General features: G+C 38.3%; 2 protein-coding genes across 2 annotated transcripts; one reads left to right on the top strand and one right to left on the bottom strand.

Annotated features, from left to right (window-relative positions):
* Positions 1–408: 408 nt before the first annotated feature.
* depdc4 (DEP domain containing 4) lies at positions 409–5,170 on the bottom strand. The gene is made up of 9 exons (XM_085437238.1): positions 4,968–5,170; positions 4,037–4,457; positions 3,531–3,685; positions 3,231–3,426; positions 2,870–3,120; positions 2,566–2,708; positions 2,244–2,369; positions 1,995–2,073; positions 409–1,760 (listed from the first exon to the last, which is right to left on the bottom strand). The coding sequence occupies exons 1-9, from the start codon at positions 5,041–5,043 to the stop codon at positions 1,561–1,563; spliced, it is 1,647 nt and encodes a 548-aa protein (XP_085293364.1). The 5' UTR covers positions 5,044–5,170; the 3' UTR covers positions 409–1,560.
* Positions 5,171–5,764: 594 nt separating this feature from the next.
* tcp11l2 (t-complex 11, testis-specific-like 2) lies at positions 5,765–13,679 on the top strand. Its single transcript, XM_085436779.1, has 10 exons — positions 5,765–6,051; positions 7,985–8,165; positions 8,881–9,013; positions 9,770–9,890; positions 10,000–10,223; positions 10,376–10,512; positions 10,873–11,060; positions 11,211–11,392; positions 11,474–11,646; positions 11,742–13,679. The coding sequence occupies exons 2-10, from the start codon at positions 7,997–7,999 to the stop codon at positions 12,002–12,004; spliced, it is 1,590 nt and encodes a 529-aa protein (XP_085292905.1). The 5' UTR covers positions 5,765–6,051; positions 7,985–7,996; the 3' UTR covers positions 12,005–13,679.
* The last annotated feature ends 885 nt before the right edge of the window (positions 13,680–14,564 follow it).

The raw sequence follows: 14,564 nt of genomic DNA, 5'->3' as shown, positions 1-14,564 counted from the left end.
GGATTATTATGTAGTTAGAGGATAATTTAGGCTTCAAACGTGGTTTAAAACGACAGGAACCAATTTGTATTATGTATTTGAGAATAATAAATAATAAACCATCATGTGCGGTGCAACCCTGTTACCAATATTCTAAAAAAGTAGATTTCAAAAATGTTTTTTCATAAATTCTTGACCAATAAGTCAAAGAGTCACCCTCATACTGAACACTCGAATATTTATTAAATTTCAGATAGGAATTAACTTAATGACAAAACATTTGCAGTAATAGTAGTGTTGAAAATCCTAATCAGAAACAGATGAAGTGTGTCAAAAAAAAAAAAAAATCATAATTTATATTTATCCTCACTATTCCATTACAAAACACTGACTTCTAGTTTGCACTGTGGTACATACACTGCAACATCGAAAGTTTTAGAAAGGCTTTATTAAACATGTTAATCTGAAACAAAATAAAGTATGTTTCAGCATCATAAATTGCATTTTTTTAGATGATTTCAGTGTTTCTGAAAATAAAATGAGACCACATTTTTTATTACGACCATGTCTTCATTACAGTGATGCTTATAATTTTTAAAGAAAAATTACATCAGTAGCATATCCAGTTAGAGTACTGCACTTTTTCCCAATGAGGTCATAATGTCTATCTTTCAAGTAAAAATCCTAAAAACTTCCAATTAGAATATTTAAATTATGGCACTAAATACAGTCATTAACCATAAAATTATACATGAGGATAGTTATCCTAACACCCTTCCTGCTTTCATTTAATAATAACATTTTTTAGAACGTTCACAGAAAAAGAAATTATTACAACAATTAGTATTTTTCTTTCAAGTACAGCTACCAAATCAAGGCCTCAAAATGGATAACATCTTTACATCTTTTTGTGATGTAGAGAAATTAATGCTTAATTAAAATGCACAGCCCCAGAAAAGCACAACACTATTCCCAAGGCCTGATGCACACTGGAAAAAAAAGTTTAGTATTACACATACAAATAGAGCACTTCAATCTAGAAGCATAAGCTGTTCACTTAATGTTGCCTCAAAACAACCATTTGATGGCTGTGAGAATTCATTTAGTACTGAAATTTAAGTATTCCCTTTACACCCTTTTAACACTTGATTTTATCCTGCAGTAAAGCTAAATTGTAGAATGTAAAATCTGTGCCAACAATATAGTTTTCAAACTAGTGCAATACTTTTTACAGCAGTTGTTGACCAGATGTACTGAACTAAAATTTCATTGCCTTCAAGTTACCAGCAAATTTAAAAATAAAACTTCAGCTATCATTACCTCGTGATTTATTTGGATTTGGAAAGATTACACCCATGGAAACATGCCGTTTGAAAAGCATTTGTAGTATGTATCCACCTCAGAATGCCATCCCCACTCTGCATACTACACATTAGAGGTGTAACCATATGCAAGTCAGTACTTCCTTGTTAGTTAGAATCATAAAATGCAGTCAAGTTTAACCTTTTTTTAAAATCCTGAAACTGCATGAATTTGTAGGTACACCCATGAAGTCAAACCAGTCCCAGCTACTTGTGTGTTTCAGAAAGTGCTAGAAAAGTGCTGCAGGAAGACCACGGGGTGATGCTTTTCAAATTCTTTGAGCATCCTCCTCTTCTCCTTGGCAGACATCCTCTTGCTCGAGGAAATGTCATGAAGAAGTTGTTTGAGGCTCTCCAGGGTGGTAGCCTCACGCTGGTCCTCGTATTCCTGTGGAGTCACCTGCTGGCAGAAGGTGAACGCTGCAACAAAACATGAAGAGGATTTCATGGTTTTCATGGAGGATGCACAGTGCTCAGGAACAAGTGGGGGTTTTGTTTTGTTTTTTTATTGTGGATCTGGAGCAACAGTGTTTCCAAATAAGATAGGTACACAAAAAAACTGAAGTACAGTGTATCTATACATAGTGAGCTGTTATCTCATCTGATGGTGTACTGTGTGATGGTTTGTCAGAGTGTAATTAACATTGAACTTACTAGCAAATGAGTCAGGATCTTTTCCCTGCTGCACAGTCCTCAGTGTGCTCCTCACAGCTTCAATAAGGGTTGTAGGTGTCTATCATTATTGCAAGATAAGACCAGAGAGTAAAAGGAAACACTGTAACAACTATCAGGTACTTGTAGAGACATTAAAAAGTAAACTTAAGGCTGGTTGAAATCCAGACGGAAACGCATGTTTGTCTAAGAAGACTATTTCAATGTAGTTCTGAGAGCACAGAATTTTACCTTGAAGAGCTCAGAGTGATTGTCCATGAGAAAGAACACCAGAGCTTCACTTTGTGATCGAGTCAATTCATGATTCTGAACAAGAGCTCTCTGAAATGTGCGGCACACCAAGGATCTGTTATCAGTCTGAAAGGACAAAAAATAGGTTTCAATTCAATTTCATTTATAATTTTACAAAATAAAGCTACGGTACTATCAGATTATTCAGTGAAACAGATTCAAACATGTTCAGTTATTTTCTATATGGACTATTTGCCTTTTATTATTCTATAAAAGTGCAAAAAGATGAAACTGGCAGTGTGGTTTAGAGGATGCTGCTGACCTGTTTCTGCAGACGGCAAGCATCTGAGCGAGCTGCTATCGCCATGAAGGCCAGAAGTCTTTGCAGTTCATCTCTCAGACTTGTTTCCAGCAGCCGCAAACACAATTGAGATGCTTTGATGGCATCCTGTAGCTTCCCTTCATCTGGAAATTAAAAGACACAAGTATTAACCTTCATGACTGGAGAAAAAACAAACAAAAAAACAAAACAAAACTGTGGTACAGATCACAGCCCTATCACTTATTGCTCCACACCATGAATCAAAAGTCACTATAAACTTAAACTTAGCTCTTTTGGTTCTTACCCAGTAAATTCAGAACTGCAATATGTATGTCCAGGTAACGCCCTGAAATGAGTGGAGATTTTTCTTGTCCACTGTAGTATTTGGCAATGGTATCAAACAACAGCCTCTTCTTGCTTGTCATATGTTCTGCACTGGGATCCTCCAAAGACGCATTTCCACATTGCAGGCTTAGCTGTTCTCCTGCAACCACGATCAGCTGGTCGGGAAAGAGTTCCAAACAGTCTGCTGCTGCTGACAGCCACTCATCCAACCTGGAAAAAAAAAAGTATGAAAGAACATACTACAGGTGTAATGGAATACATGAACAAATAGGTCTCAAGCCAAAGTGCAAAAGCCTCAAGGGATGAATCAGAGGACTGACTGGGGTAGGGGAAGGGTGTCAGACAGCTCTCGTTCCAAGCATGTGTTAGAGATAACCAGATCCTGGTTGGCCAGAGGAGCTTTGCAGGTTTGGGGATGAACTCTTTCAGGAGAGGTAAGAATGCAGTCCAACACTGGCAATTCTACTAACTGCAGCAGCTGCAACACGGTTTGCTGCTTCCAAACCTGATCTGACACTATGGAAGGAAGAAAGAGCAAAATAAACAAAAACAAAAATATCTGTCCACTCGAAATCCCCCCCCCCCCCCCCCCTTACTATACTGGCACATTTGCTCATTACCAGTTTTGGAAAGAAAGGTAGAAGATGTGGTGGTTCTGTTGTGAGCTGCAGACAAGGATGGCTGCAGATTGATGGCCCTTAGCAATCTTTCAACCCTTCTGTCTGAAGATCCAACAGCAAGAGGATTGGCAATTGTTCTTAATTCATTCAGCCTCCTGAAAGAACAGGAAACATTTGGATGATAACAAACACTTTGGTTCTGTGTATATGTTTCTTTTTTCTAAATAAAAATCTAAATACAAAATGTTGTAATACTTAGCATGAGTGTTGATGTTTATAATGTCTTAGCTATGAAGAAACTGAAATGAGAACATTAAGATAAATGCAACAAATTTACTAAAAAAAAAAAAAAAAAAAAAAATCATAATACACCTATTCTGCAAAGATGAGAGTTTCAGTGTTCAGATCAGCACTTTCAGTGGTGATTCACATGCTTTAATACTGGAAAATAAATGTAAATTAAGCACCAATGTAACAGAACAGAGAGGATTTTATGTAAAACTCACCTTGAGCTCCTCTTCTTTTTTATCTCCTGTTGTTCTGGCAGTATGTTTTCTGCATTAATGTTTCCCTTCACATCAGAATTCGAAAATCCTTTGTATTCCAGAAAACGGTAAAGACTGCAGCTGCTGTCCTCAAAGGTCACCTCCTTGTCCCTGCGAAACAGCTTTGTGCCTACTGGTTCAAATACCTTCGCCTCCATCAAAGCCTGACAGAGTCGAGCAGCTTTGAGACGAGAAACTTCACTTGTGCAAAATGCCACGTTCTGCATCAAGTAACTGAGAACTGCGTCCACAGCGTCTGAGCCTGTGAAACATTCAGCGTAAACACGTAAATGTCTCCTGCAGCTGCGTACTTCCACTTGAGTCTGTAGGGCTTGGATGATGTTGTGCCACAGCTGGGTGGCACCAAAGGGCCCAGAGAGGCCTGTTGGTAATTAAAGAAACAGAGGTTTGAAGAAAAAGTGACTCCAGTGAGTTTAAACTAGAACTTGCTTAACTGTAGCCAAAGGTAATTGTTGGATGTTAATGACTTGTTTAAAAGTTTGAAGGATAAGGGGAGTTTGTAATATTTCCTCCATCTAATTAGAAAGGGTTAGGGTTACAACTGTTGTTGTGATGTGGCGCTGTATAAATAAATTTTGAATTGAAATGAAATGAATTGAACTAGTAAGTAAAAGCTACACTGCATGTCATTATCATGGTGTTTATGTACTACGTTGAAGTACTTTACGAGACTATTTCAATTTAATACTTTATTTTATAAAACTACAGTTGAAAGTTAATTTACAAGCCCACTGATAACGACGTGTTTGTGGTGGCAACCGTGTTTATAATTATCACTAGTTCCATCTAGCATGTGTATTAATTGCTATGCTATGTTTGCATAGTCATTTCTGTAAATGAGAAACTCGTTAAAACGAAACTCATATCTTACCATGCTGTAGATTTTCACGAAAGCTTCGAGTTTGGCTGTTCAACCTTCTAAACCGAGGAGTCAAATCAAGCGCCATCACGAAACTCTATATGTGACGTAATCACGTTCTTCTTCGTCTAAAATGAACCGACTCAACCCCGCTGCTGCCCCCCAGAGGCTACAACAGCCACACGCGCAAAATACCCCGAAAGGTTTTTGTTTTATTTGTTTTGTTTCGTTTTTAAATGAAATTTTTATAACAATGCCTAAAGTCGAATAAAAATAAAATTTTTGCAGTTTTTATATTTAAGATGTGCTGCCATTGGAAACATGCTGAAAAGACTCAATTTATCACAAGTTAAGCATCTGGATCTTTTCTCAAGATGTCATATAACCACACAATGACCATACTGTAGTATTAATATAATAAAAACCTCCCACCTAAGACCCGTATATTTTTAGAGGTCTTATGTTAAGGGAAATAATAGCGAGCACAGGCGTCCACACTACCACAGGTAGTGAAGGTTCTGAGGTTACATCCGTAAACAAAACAACCCACGTGAACACAGACGTTTTGGAAAAGCAGGGCGGGGTGTACCATTTTTCGACAGCTTGATAAAATGTAGCCCGTATTATTACATTACCCTTTTCTGAACTAAATGTCTGCATATTATTGTATCTGCTCTCTTTAAATTGCAGATTCTTTTTAAATTAATTAGATTCTTCTTTTTTTAAAAAAAGACAATCCTTAGAATCGCCTTTATTTTTGCAGTTGAACACACCCGTGTGTAAAATGGTTTCGCCCGCTAGTTCTCAGAGCCAGCTGGGCTACTGAAGGACCTTTAAACAGAGAAGCAAACGCAAGAGGAGACAACTTTATTTTCCTCTTTTCTCGGTTTTTTCTTTTTTTATTTATTATTACTATTATTGAACACTTGAATTCCCTTTGCACAGCTCACTCATTCCAGTTGGTGCTGGTAATGCACCATTGCCAACCACCATAAATATAATCAGAACAGGACCTTTAAAAAGGACGACGGCGACTTTTCTCTTCAGAGCGGGGCTATTTTCGCTGTCAGCTTCACTTTCTAGTGACTTGAATGAGGTAAACATCGCGTTTCTCGAAGACATTTGTGCTTGTGACTTAGTTTATGGTGTCTGCTGCTAAGTTATCCGTCGCTTTGTTGTGAAACAGGAAGAAGAGTACAGTATTTGATGGTTCTGACATTTAGCATACCAGTGACAGCTGGTGTACGAAATTAATGACATTTATGACTCGTATTAAGCTGTAAACCAGGGGTTTTAGTCAAGTAACAAAGACAATTATATAACACTGACATAGTGCTGAGTTTGACGGATGCATCAGATGTATTTTGAAGGGAGAGCGTAACGCATTATTGTTTCCGCACTTCTTTTTCTGTGGTTTCTGTCATGATCAGATACAATATACTATTTGTAATGTACACGGAGTTCTTGTTTTGGTCTGCACCTCGGATCACGTGTACCCACTTCTTACGCATGTGTGGATATTTTTTTTATCCACGTTTGTAGCTGTGCAACCAAAGAGTTTCCATGTAGGGCTGAGAGACGGGGAACTGCAACCAATAAGGAGAGTTCCCGTGGATCTAGCCCTGCCTTCCTGATTCACTGCTTTGTTTACATTATACCGCAGTCAGATCTGGACCCCAAAAGGCTGTCTTTGTTCCTGCAGAAGTTGATGTGTGTGTGTGTGTGTGTGTGTGTGTGTGTGTGTGTGTGTGTGTGTGTGTGTGTGTGTGTGTAAGAGCGCCTGTACCTCTTATTCGATCACATATTCGCTCAGATATGTTTCCAAAACATCTGGGAAAATTATACGATATGTTCATTTATCTTAGATTGCATCCTTCTGGTTATAACAGGACAATGCATTTTACTCTACCTAGCATCTGAACTGCTTAAAGAAGCTTTCTCATAAAGAAGCTGCAGATGACAGAGTACACCTAATCCGTAATCAGTTTTCTGGATCACTCTGCTTTTATCCCTCTGGATAATCTCTGAAAATTGGCCTGCTGCATGGCTTTGACCTAGCTGTCAAGTCTAGCATATGATGTAATAAAAGGGCTCCCCACACCCATTTTCCTCGACCCTTGAGCTATCTTTAAACTGCAAGCGCTGCCAGGGAGTGTGCATTCATTTCTGGCAGCAGATAACTGAGCCAGAGGATAGGAACACCTATGGGTCATTCTGCCAGCACTGTATGTCTTAGGCTATATTAGAAAGGCCTGCAGGCTTAATTTAACCTGTTACAGTACTCAAGTAATGTTTAAGTGGGTTACTCTTTTTTTTTAACAGTGGTAAACAGTCTTTACAATAACGTTAAAAATGTGCACATCCCGTCATCTTTACCTTTTTTCCTATGTGTATTTGTGGAAAACAAACAACAGCACAGTGAGAAGTGTAACACGATCATCTTGACAGTTGCGTAGCCCTCTGTTGTCCCATGTTGCCCTGGAGACACAACTGACATTGGATAGACAGGCACAGGCATAAAGGCTTTTGTGTAAACCTATATGGAAATGTGTTCTGTTTATGTCTAGACTTTGTATTGTGATTTAAACCCTGGTGGCAGTAAACAAACACTGAACCACACTATACACTATTATTATTTCTTTTTATTTTTCAGTGACTTACGTCATGCACCATCATTGACTTTAATAATATGTTGAAAGTGTTTGCAACAAGGCAGCTTTGTCTGTTTAATGGTGCCCTCCAGCTGTTTCACTGAGTATGACTGGTGTTTTTGTTACACTCTGCCTTGGTAACAAAAACTGCAACAGTCACACACTATCTCACTCTCAGACGAGCTCAGGTAAAATGATGGTAAGATTGTGTCATGGAAATTTTGGTTTTCTAATGAGTACTTTGAGGATAGTTTATGCAGGATTCCCTTGAAAGTATCTCAGTAATTATCATTTAATAGTCTGGATCTTCTGAACATATTGAATTAAACTCTGTGGTAGGAAATCCCTTTTAAGTTATTACTGACTTGTTATTTGCAGCTATAATCCAAAATGCCTTTAAATGATGAGCGGCTTAACTCCACATCCAGCGGTGAGGACCAAGGTAGTGATGTGGAGTCATCATCAGAGCGCTGCGACAGCATGACATTGAACAGCGACCTGGAGTGCTCACGTGATAGCTTCACCAGTGACTCCTCCAGCAAGCATTGTAGCCCATCCTGTGAGTCTGTCCCCTTCCTTTCTCATTGATCTATGCATAAGCTCACTGCATATAATCCAAGTTTGTGTTTTTTCTTTTTGATGACCCTGTCTGAGTGGTAAAAAGAAAATACATTTAATCTGCTGTTTTGTTTGCAGTTGTTGTTAGGGGTTAATGACTGTGTTTAATATAAAGGCTTGTAAGAAAGCTACCACCCTCTACACCAGGGGCATCAAAACATAAGGCCCGGGTGCCAGAATAAGCCTGACAGAGACTCCAATCCAGATATAACAAATAACAATTGTATAAGAATCTAAGATTGAATAAGAATATCTAACATGTTCAGTTAACGAACTTTCTGTTTTATAATTGCAGGACAGTCTGGGAAACTTCATCTGTCATTTTACATATTCATTTCTTACAGTTTAAATCCAAAAAGTTGTACTGTTCTTTTATTATTGCATCATTCATTCTTCTTCATCATGTGGAAAAACTGAAACATGCTTATTATTATTAGACTTCTTTTTATTATATTAAGAAAAAGAAGTGTGAAATGCCAAGGATTAAATGTGTTGTTACACTTCAGTTCACTGACATAAAGACGGACTTTTACTGGTTACCTTAAGTGAGCTGTATGTATGAACAGTGTAAATGGAGTTTGACATCTGTCATCTTTAATAGTCGGACATGCTTTTTTCCCCCAATTTATAAATCAGCAAATATTTGATTCCCACAGCAAGCCCACCCAAAACCCTAACGCTGGACGAGGTCATGGAGTCTGCAAGAGACCTTTTCAATCTCAGCCTCTCCCATGAGATTGTTATTAACCGCAATTTCCACCTGGAGCCAAATAGCCTACCTCAGGACAGGTAAAATATGACAAAAGCCTGTGCTTACTAATGTCAAGTTTTGCAATATTAATACCACACCAATACTACATTTCAGATTTTTCCATAATGAAGAACATGTTAGGTATCAGGGAGAGCTGATGCTGCTTTCTGTGCTTTGTACAAACATAGAGATTTTGCAGTGTTTAAAAATCATGTTTACCTTTTTAAACATGGTTATAAACTAAAATAAATGTGATTCTTGTTATACCAACTGTCTGTGTCTGATGATAATATGCGAGAATTTAGAGTTAGAAAAGAAAAGGGAGATCCAAAGACTCACTGTTATTTATTCTCAAGCTCCCAGTGGATAACACAATTTTAAGTTGACAAGTTTATCTTCAAACATCATAGCATCCTGTAACAAACACACACTTTCTGAGCAGAAAGAAAGATTTGAATTTGATCATTGAGGACATGCTTTCATGATTTGCATCTACAGTATATTTGCAGCAACTTGTCTGGGAGTGTTTATGGTTGGTGTACAACCAGAAAACACCAAATGTTGCACTACTGTTTAGTTACTTACTAAATAGTAGTGTTACTTAGTTATATCAAAAGAAAGGAAGATCCAAGAAAATCATTTTAGTTCCTTCAGAGAAAAAAAGTTAATTTACCAGTCTAATACTCTCAAGATAAGTTAATAAAATAAAACTCAAAATCAAAGTGTGCTTTATAAATGGCAGTTTTACTCAGATAAACCCCCTATTATTTATTTATTTATTTATTTTCTTTTAGTTTATTAAAGGCAGTGAGAGATAATCTTCAGAAGGCCTTCTGGGATATCCTGGAGGCTGAGCTGAATGACGACCCTCCTGAATATGGACAAGCCATCAGATTAGTGGAGGAGATCAGAGAGGTCACCACATGCATTCAAATATTTATTTATATATATATATATATATATATATATATATAATTTTTTTTTTTTTCTAAAACAACTTTTTTTTCCCCCTCTTGACGAACAGATCTTATTGTCATTCCTTAATCCGGGTGCCAATCGGATGCGGACCCAGATCATGGAGGTGCTGGACATGGACCTGATTCGTCAGCAGGCTGACAACGATGCTCTAGACATCCAGGGACTTGCCTCTTACATTATCACAACCATGGGCAAGATGTGTGCACCCGTGAGGGATGAGGAAATCAAGAAGCTACGAGAGGGCACAGATAACATAGTGACGCTTTTTAAGTAAGCGCACACTTTTCAAAATATTTCAGTGCTTGCATCCAATATACATTAACAGTGACTGTATTTACTGTCTGACCTGTTCTGTTTAATAATAATATTTTTAATTATAAAAGCAAATTTTTCATAGCATCTTGGTTATTTCTACACATTAGGGAAATATTCCGTGTGTTGAGCCTGATGAGAGCGGACATGGTCAACTGTACAATTGAAAACCTGAGACCTGTGCTGCAGAGGCAAAGTGTCGAATATGAGAGGGCAAAGTTTCAGAGCATCCTGGACAAAACACCCAGTGAGTGAATAACACTACATTCTTCTTTATATATAACCTTTAGCACCCTTTTATACACACAAAAATACAGAAAATATGCCACAGTTTTATTGAGGTCTACATTTGAGAATTATTTTTTTTTATATTTTGTGTGTGACTTTCAGACTGAAATGAAGCAAAAACTGTCATATTGACCTCCCAGTACATCTATTTATAACAAAAGAAACTCTAACTGCTCAACTCAAAACTTTAAAAGGAGAGTCCAAAGTCCAAAGTCCAGTGGAGGATGTCACAGTGGCTATGCCATCTTTTCTTTACAGTCTGTGTCAAAGTGAAAAACTGAAACCCTGCTAGACTTGCGCTAATATGAAACTTTCTCAGGTGCTTTAGACCGCACTACCTCCTGGATCAAGTCTGCACTGGAGGAGCTGCAGTCATCCATCGCCCCTACAGAACAGACTAATGGTCCTGGAAAAGGACAACCAGTGGTGCCTGGGCCATTTCAAGTTCTCAACGCTGCCTTCATTCGCATCCTCACATGGGACTACTCCAAGAGCCCACCGCCTGAGGTAGTGTGTTGTAAATGTAGTTAAGAGAAGGATGTTTATGTCAGCTTCTCTCCTTGTTATTTTTAAAAAATATTTACATAGCTGAGAGATTAGAGATTTTACAGACAATTTGTGCTTTGGAGATTTTATTGGTGCAATCTTCTCCATTAGACGTGGATGACAGATGAGATCCGTCTCCAAGAGATTCAGTGGCAGCTTCAGCAATGTCAGGCTGTGAATGAGGTGCTGCTCATTGTCTACAGCACAATTGGGGGGCCTATCCAGGGTCTACCATCCTTGTCTGACCGCCTGAAGAGGATGATCAGTGTGCTGCTGGATGGGATGCACAGATCGTCAGTACCTTTGTGTCAGACTATTTTCAGACATATCTGTCTCAAACTCCATCTTAAACTGATTTTTTTTTATACCTATAGGGACTTTAACCTAGAAGAGTCACTAGAGGGCATCAGTGCTCAGATCTGCTGTGAGCTTAACAAGTCTTTAACAGAGAGGAGCTACCCTGCACTGACCCCAGCGCTGCAGGGGACCCTCACAGGCCAGATTTGCAACATTACCCAAAAGGACAATCCCATCCGAACCCTAGTTGGTAAGAGAGAATAAGTTGAAAGACTAACTTCTTAAAAAAATTTTAGTTGAGAAATTGATGTAATTGACTAAACGCTTGCTGTGGTTTTTCTGCAGAGGACCGTGTGCAGCAGTACTTCATGGCACTCATTTCTGACCCAAAACCTCAGTCCAAAATTGAACAAGTACCAGCTGGTTTGACTGCTATCAAGCCTGAACTAGCAATAATTGGGGCAAAGTTCATCTCCCTGGTCAACTACAACAAGACAGTCTATGGCCCTTTCTATGCTGACATCCTGAGGAAGCTGATGTTCAGCAACAGCCAACCAGCAGCCAACCCTCCTCAGAACACAGCTCAGGACTCTGTCACCCACAATTAAAATGAAAATATCATGCAGTTGAAGAAGACTGTTTTTCTACTAGACACAGGTAAAGCAAAGGAGGTGGGGAGTATCTGTGTCGACTACAATGTATTTGAGCAGCATCAAGCTGGTTGTTAATACACAAAGAAAACAAGAAAAAGTCGAAGCTATAGGAGGAGGAAGAGAAAGATTTTCAGTAATGGGATGTCAATGCATGGAGTGAAAGAAAAAAAGAGAAGAGGAAAGTGGGTCATTGTGTCATGCAGGTTCTGCAGCTGTGGTTTTGTCATTACATTTGGCAGTAAAAGCACAGCAGTGTATTTATCACATGCTCAGCTTTAAATGTGACTCCTTACTTTGCGAAAATGCTCAAACTTATTTTTCAGCAATATTTGGACAGTAACACAGTTGTTATAATTTTACCTCAGTACCCAATCAGTTTAATTTTATTTTCATTATTTGATTTTTTAAAAAGTGCTGACCTAAGCTGAGCTTTTATTCAATGGCTTGAACAAAAATATAGTGTTACTATATTACATAGCCATATACTTAACAATTAATCCAGCTGCTTATGTCCTTGGTCACTAAAGCAATAAACACTAGTGACCCAGTGCCATTGGACTGCCTCCACCATGTTTTACAGATATAATAAACTTTGGAAAATGAGTTGTCCACAGGTTGACTTCAGGTTCAGCTGTCCAAACAATACTTATTATATTTATTACCAAGCTAAATTCCTGAACCCTTTCTCCAGTTTAGATGTAAAAGTTCCGTAAATACTCACTTGAAGCCCGGTAAACAGCAAAAATAACAAATACCTTGTCAGTGCTTCCCTGTGAACATTTAGGACTTCAAACCAGAAAACCAGTATTAGCTACAATAATCCATTTCTGTACCTAATGTTGACACCCCCTATTTTATCATTGTGTCTGTAGTCAAACTCCTTGAATTTTGGAGGCAGTATATAAGAACAGAAGGGCATTTTAATATGTACAATGCATACAGCAAGCTTTATAAAACACAGATGGAGAGGTTTATATAGAAAAGTAGCAGAGTAGAATTTCAGATTCTTTACATATAATGTTATCACCGTTAAGTACTAAGGTAACAGTATAACTGTTAACTACAGAAAAACTGACAATAAGAAGTGCCACACTTGAAGGTAATGCAAAACATGAGCCCTTTTCCTTGGATTTATTAGTTTAGTTGTTGTCTCTTACCTTTTTATCAGCCAGAAAATGAAACTGTTTGTATCATTTTTAATCCACACTTAGCTTTGACCTCTGAAAGAAAATAATGTCAGTTGTCTGCATGAGTTTCTTTGTGTTGGGATTTGTGCATTTTAGTTGTTGCTTGAGTAATTTGTTGGGGTATTTGTTGCTTGTTGTATGTTCTGTAATTTTATTTGTTAGCTGCCAGTGGAATATTAGTTATGTTGATTGGTTATATTGTTATTTGCTTGTTACATTTTAACGTGCTGTTTTGTTTACAGTACATTTGCGCTGGATGTAAGAACACAATTGTGAGATGAAAGGTGCTGAACACAGAAATGAATTTTGTCTCGAAAAGTTTCCAGCGGACATTTGTATGCAGAAAGAAAAACATATGTCGTTTTACATCAGTTTACATAAGAACATGGAGAGTTTTTGTTTCCCTCTGTATCAATGTTAATATAATAAAACAACAAAATTGAGCATGTGGTGTTCATTTAATGATGAAACCTTATATACAGGGTGGGCCATTTATATGGATACACCGTAATAAAATGGGAATGGTTGGTGATATTAAAGTCCTGTTTGTGGTACATTAGTATATGTGAGGGGGCAAACTCCTCAAGATGGGTGGTGATCATGGTGGCCATTTAGAAGTCGGCCATCTTGGATACAACTTTTGTTTTTTTCAATAGGAAGAGGGCCATGTGACACATCAAACTTATTGGTAATGTCCCAAGAAAAACAATGGTGTGCTTGGTTTCAACATAACTTTATTCTTTCTTGAGTTATTTACAAGTTTTTACCACTTATAAAATGAGTTCAATGTGCTGCCCATTGTGTTGGATTGTCAATGCAACCATCTTCTCCCACTCTTCACACACTGATAGCAACACCGCAGCAGAAATGCCAGCACAGGCATCCAGTATCCGTAGTTTCAGGTACTGCACATCTCGAATCTTCACACCAATTGCTTTCAGATGACCCCAAAGATAAAAGTTTAAGGGGGTCAGATCGGGAGACCTTGGGGGCCATTCAACTGGCCCACGACGACCAATCCACTTTCCAGGAAACTTCATCTAGGAATGCTCGGACCTTGCACCCATAATGTGGTGGTGCACCATCTTGCTGGAAAAACTCAGGGAACATGCCAGCTTCAGTGCATAAAGAGGGAAACACATCATGTGGCAATTTCAAATATCCAGTGGCCTTGAGGTTTGCATTGATGAAGAATGGACCCACTATCGTTGTACCCCATATACCACACCAAACCATCACTTTTGTTGTTCCAACAGTCTTGGAGGGATCCATCCAATGTGGGTTAGTGTCAGACCAATAGCGGTGGTTTTGTTTGTTAACTTCACCAT

This window comes from Copadichromis virginalis, linkage group LG17 (genome assembly GCF_057382275.1).
Source record: "Copadichromis virginalis isolate Kocher_CV1m ecotype Utaka linkage group LG17, C_Virginalis_male_GT1.1, whole genome shotgun sequence".
NCBI classification, from domain to species: Eukaryota; Metazoa; Chordata; class Actinopteri; order Cichliformes; family Cichlidae; genus Copadichromis; species Copadichromis virginalis.
This window is presented reverse-complemented; position numbering and strand designations above follow the sequence as displayed.

Bases quoted from the DNA above. Each gene is read 5' to 3' on its own strand.
- tcp11l2 (XM_085436779.1), top strand. From the start codon at position 7,997: ATGCCTTTAAATGATGAGCGGCTTAACTCCACATCCAGCGGTGAGGAC. The intron at 9,014-9,769 runs GTAAAATATGAC...ATTTTCTTTTAG, and splicing joins AATAGCCTACCTCAGGACAG to TTTATTAAAGGCAGTGAGAG. The intron at 10,513-10,872 runs GTGAGTGAATAA...AAACTTTCTCAG, and splicing joins CATCCTGGACAAAACACCCA to GTGCTTTAGACCGCACTACC.
- depdc4 (XM_085437238.1), bottom strand. From the start codon at position 5,043: ATGGCGCTTGATTTGACTCCTCGGTTTAGAAGGTTGAACAGCCAAACT. The intron at 4,458-4,967 runs GTAAGATATGAG...AATTACCAACAG, and splicing joins TCGTGAAAATCTACAGCATG to GCCTCTCTGGGCCCTTTGGT. The intron at 2,709-2,869 runs GTAAGAACCAAA...TTTAATTTCCAG, and splicing joins TGCAGTTCTGAATTTACTGG to ATGAAGGGAAGCTACAGGAT.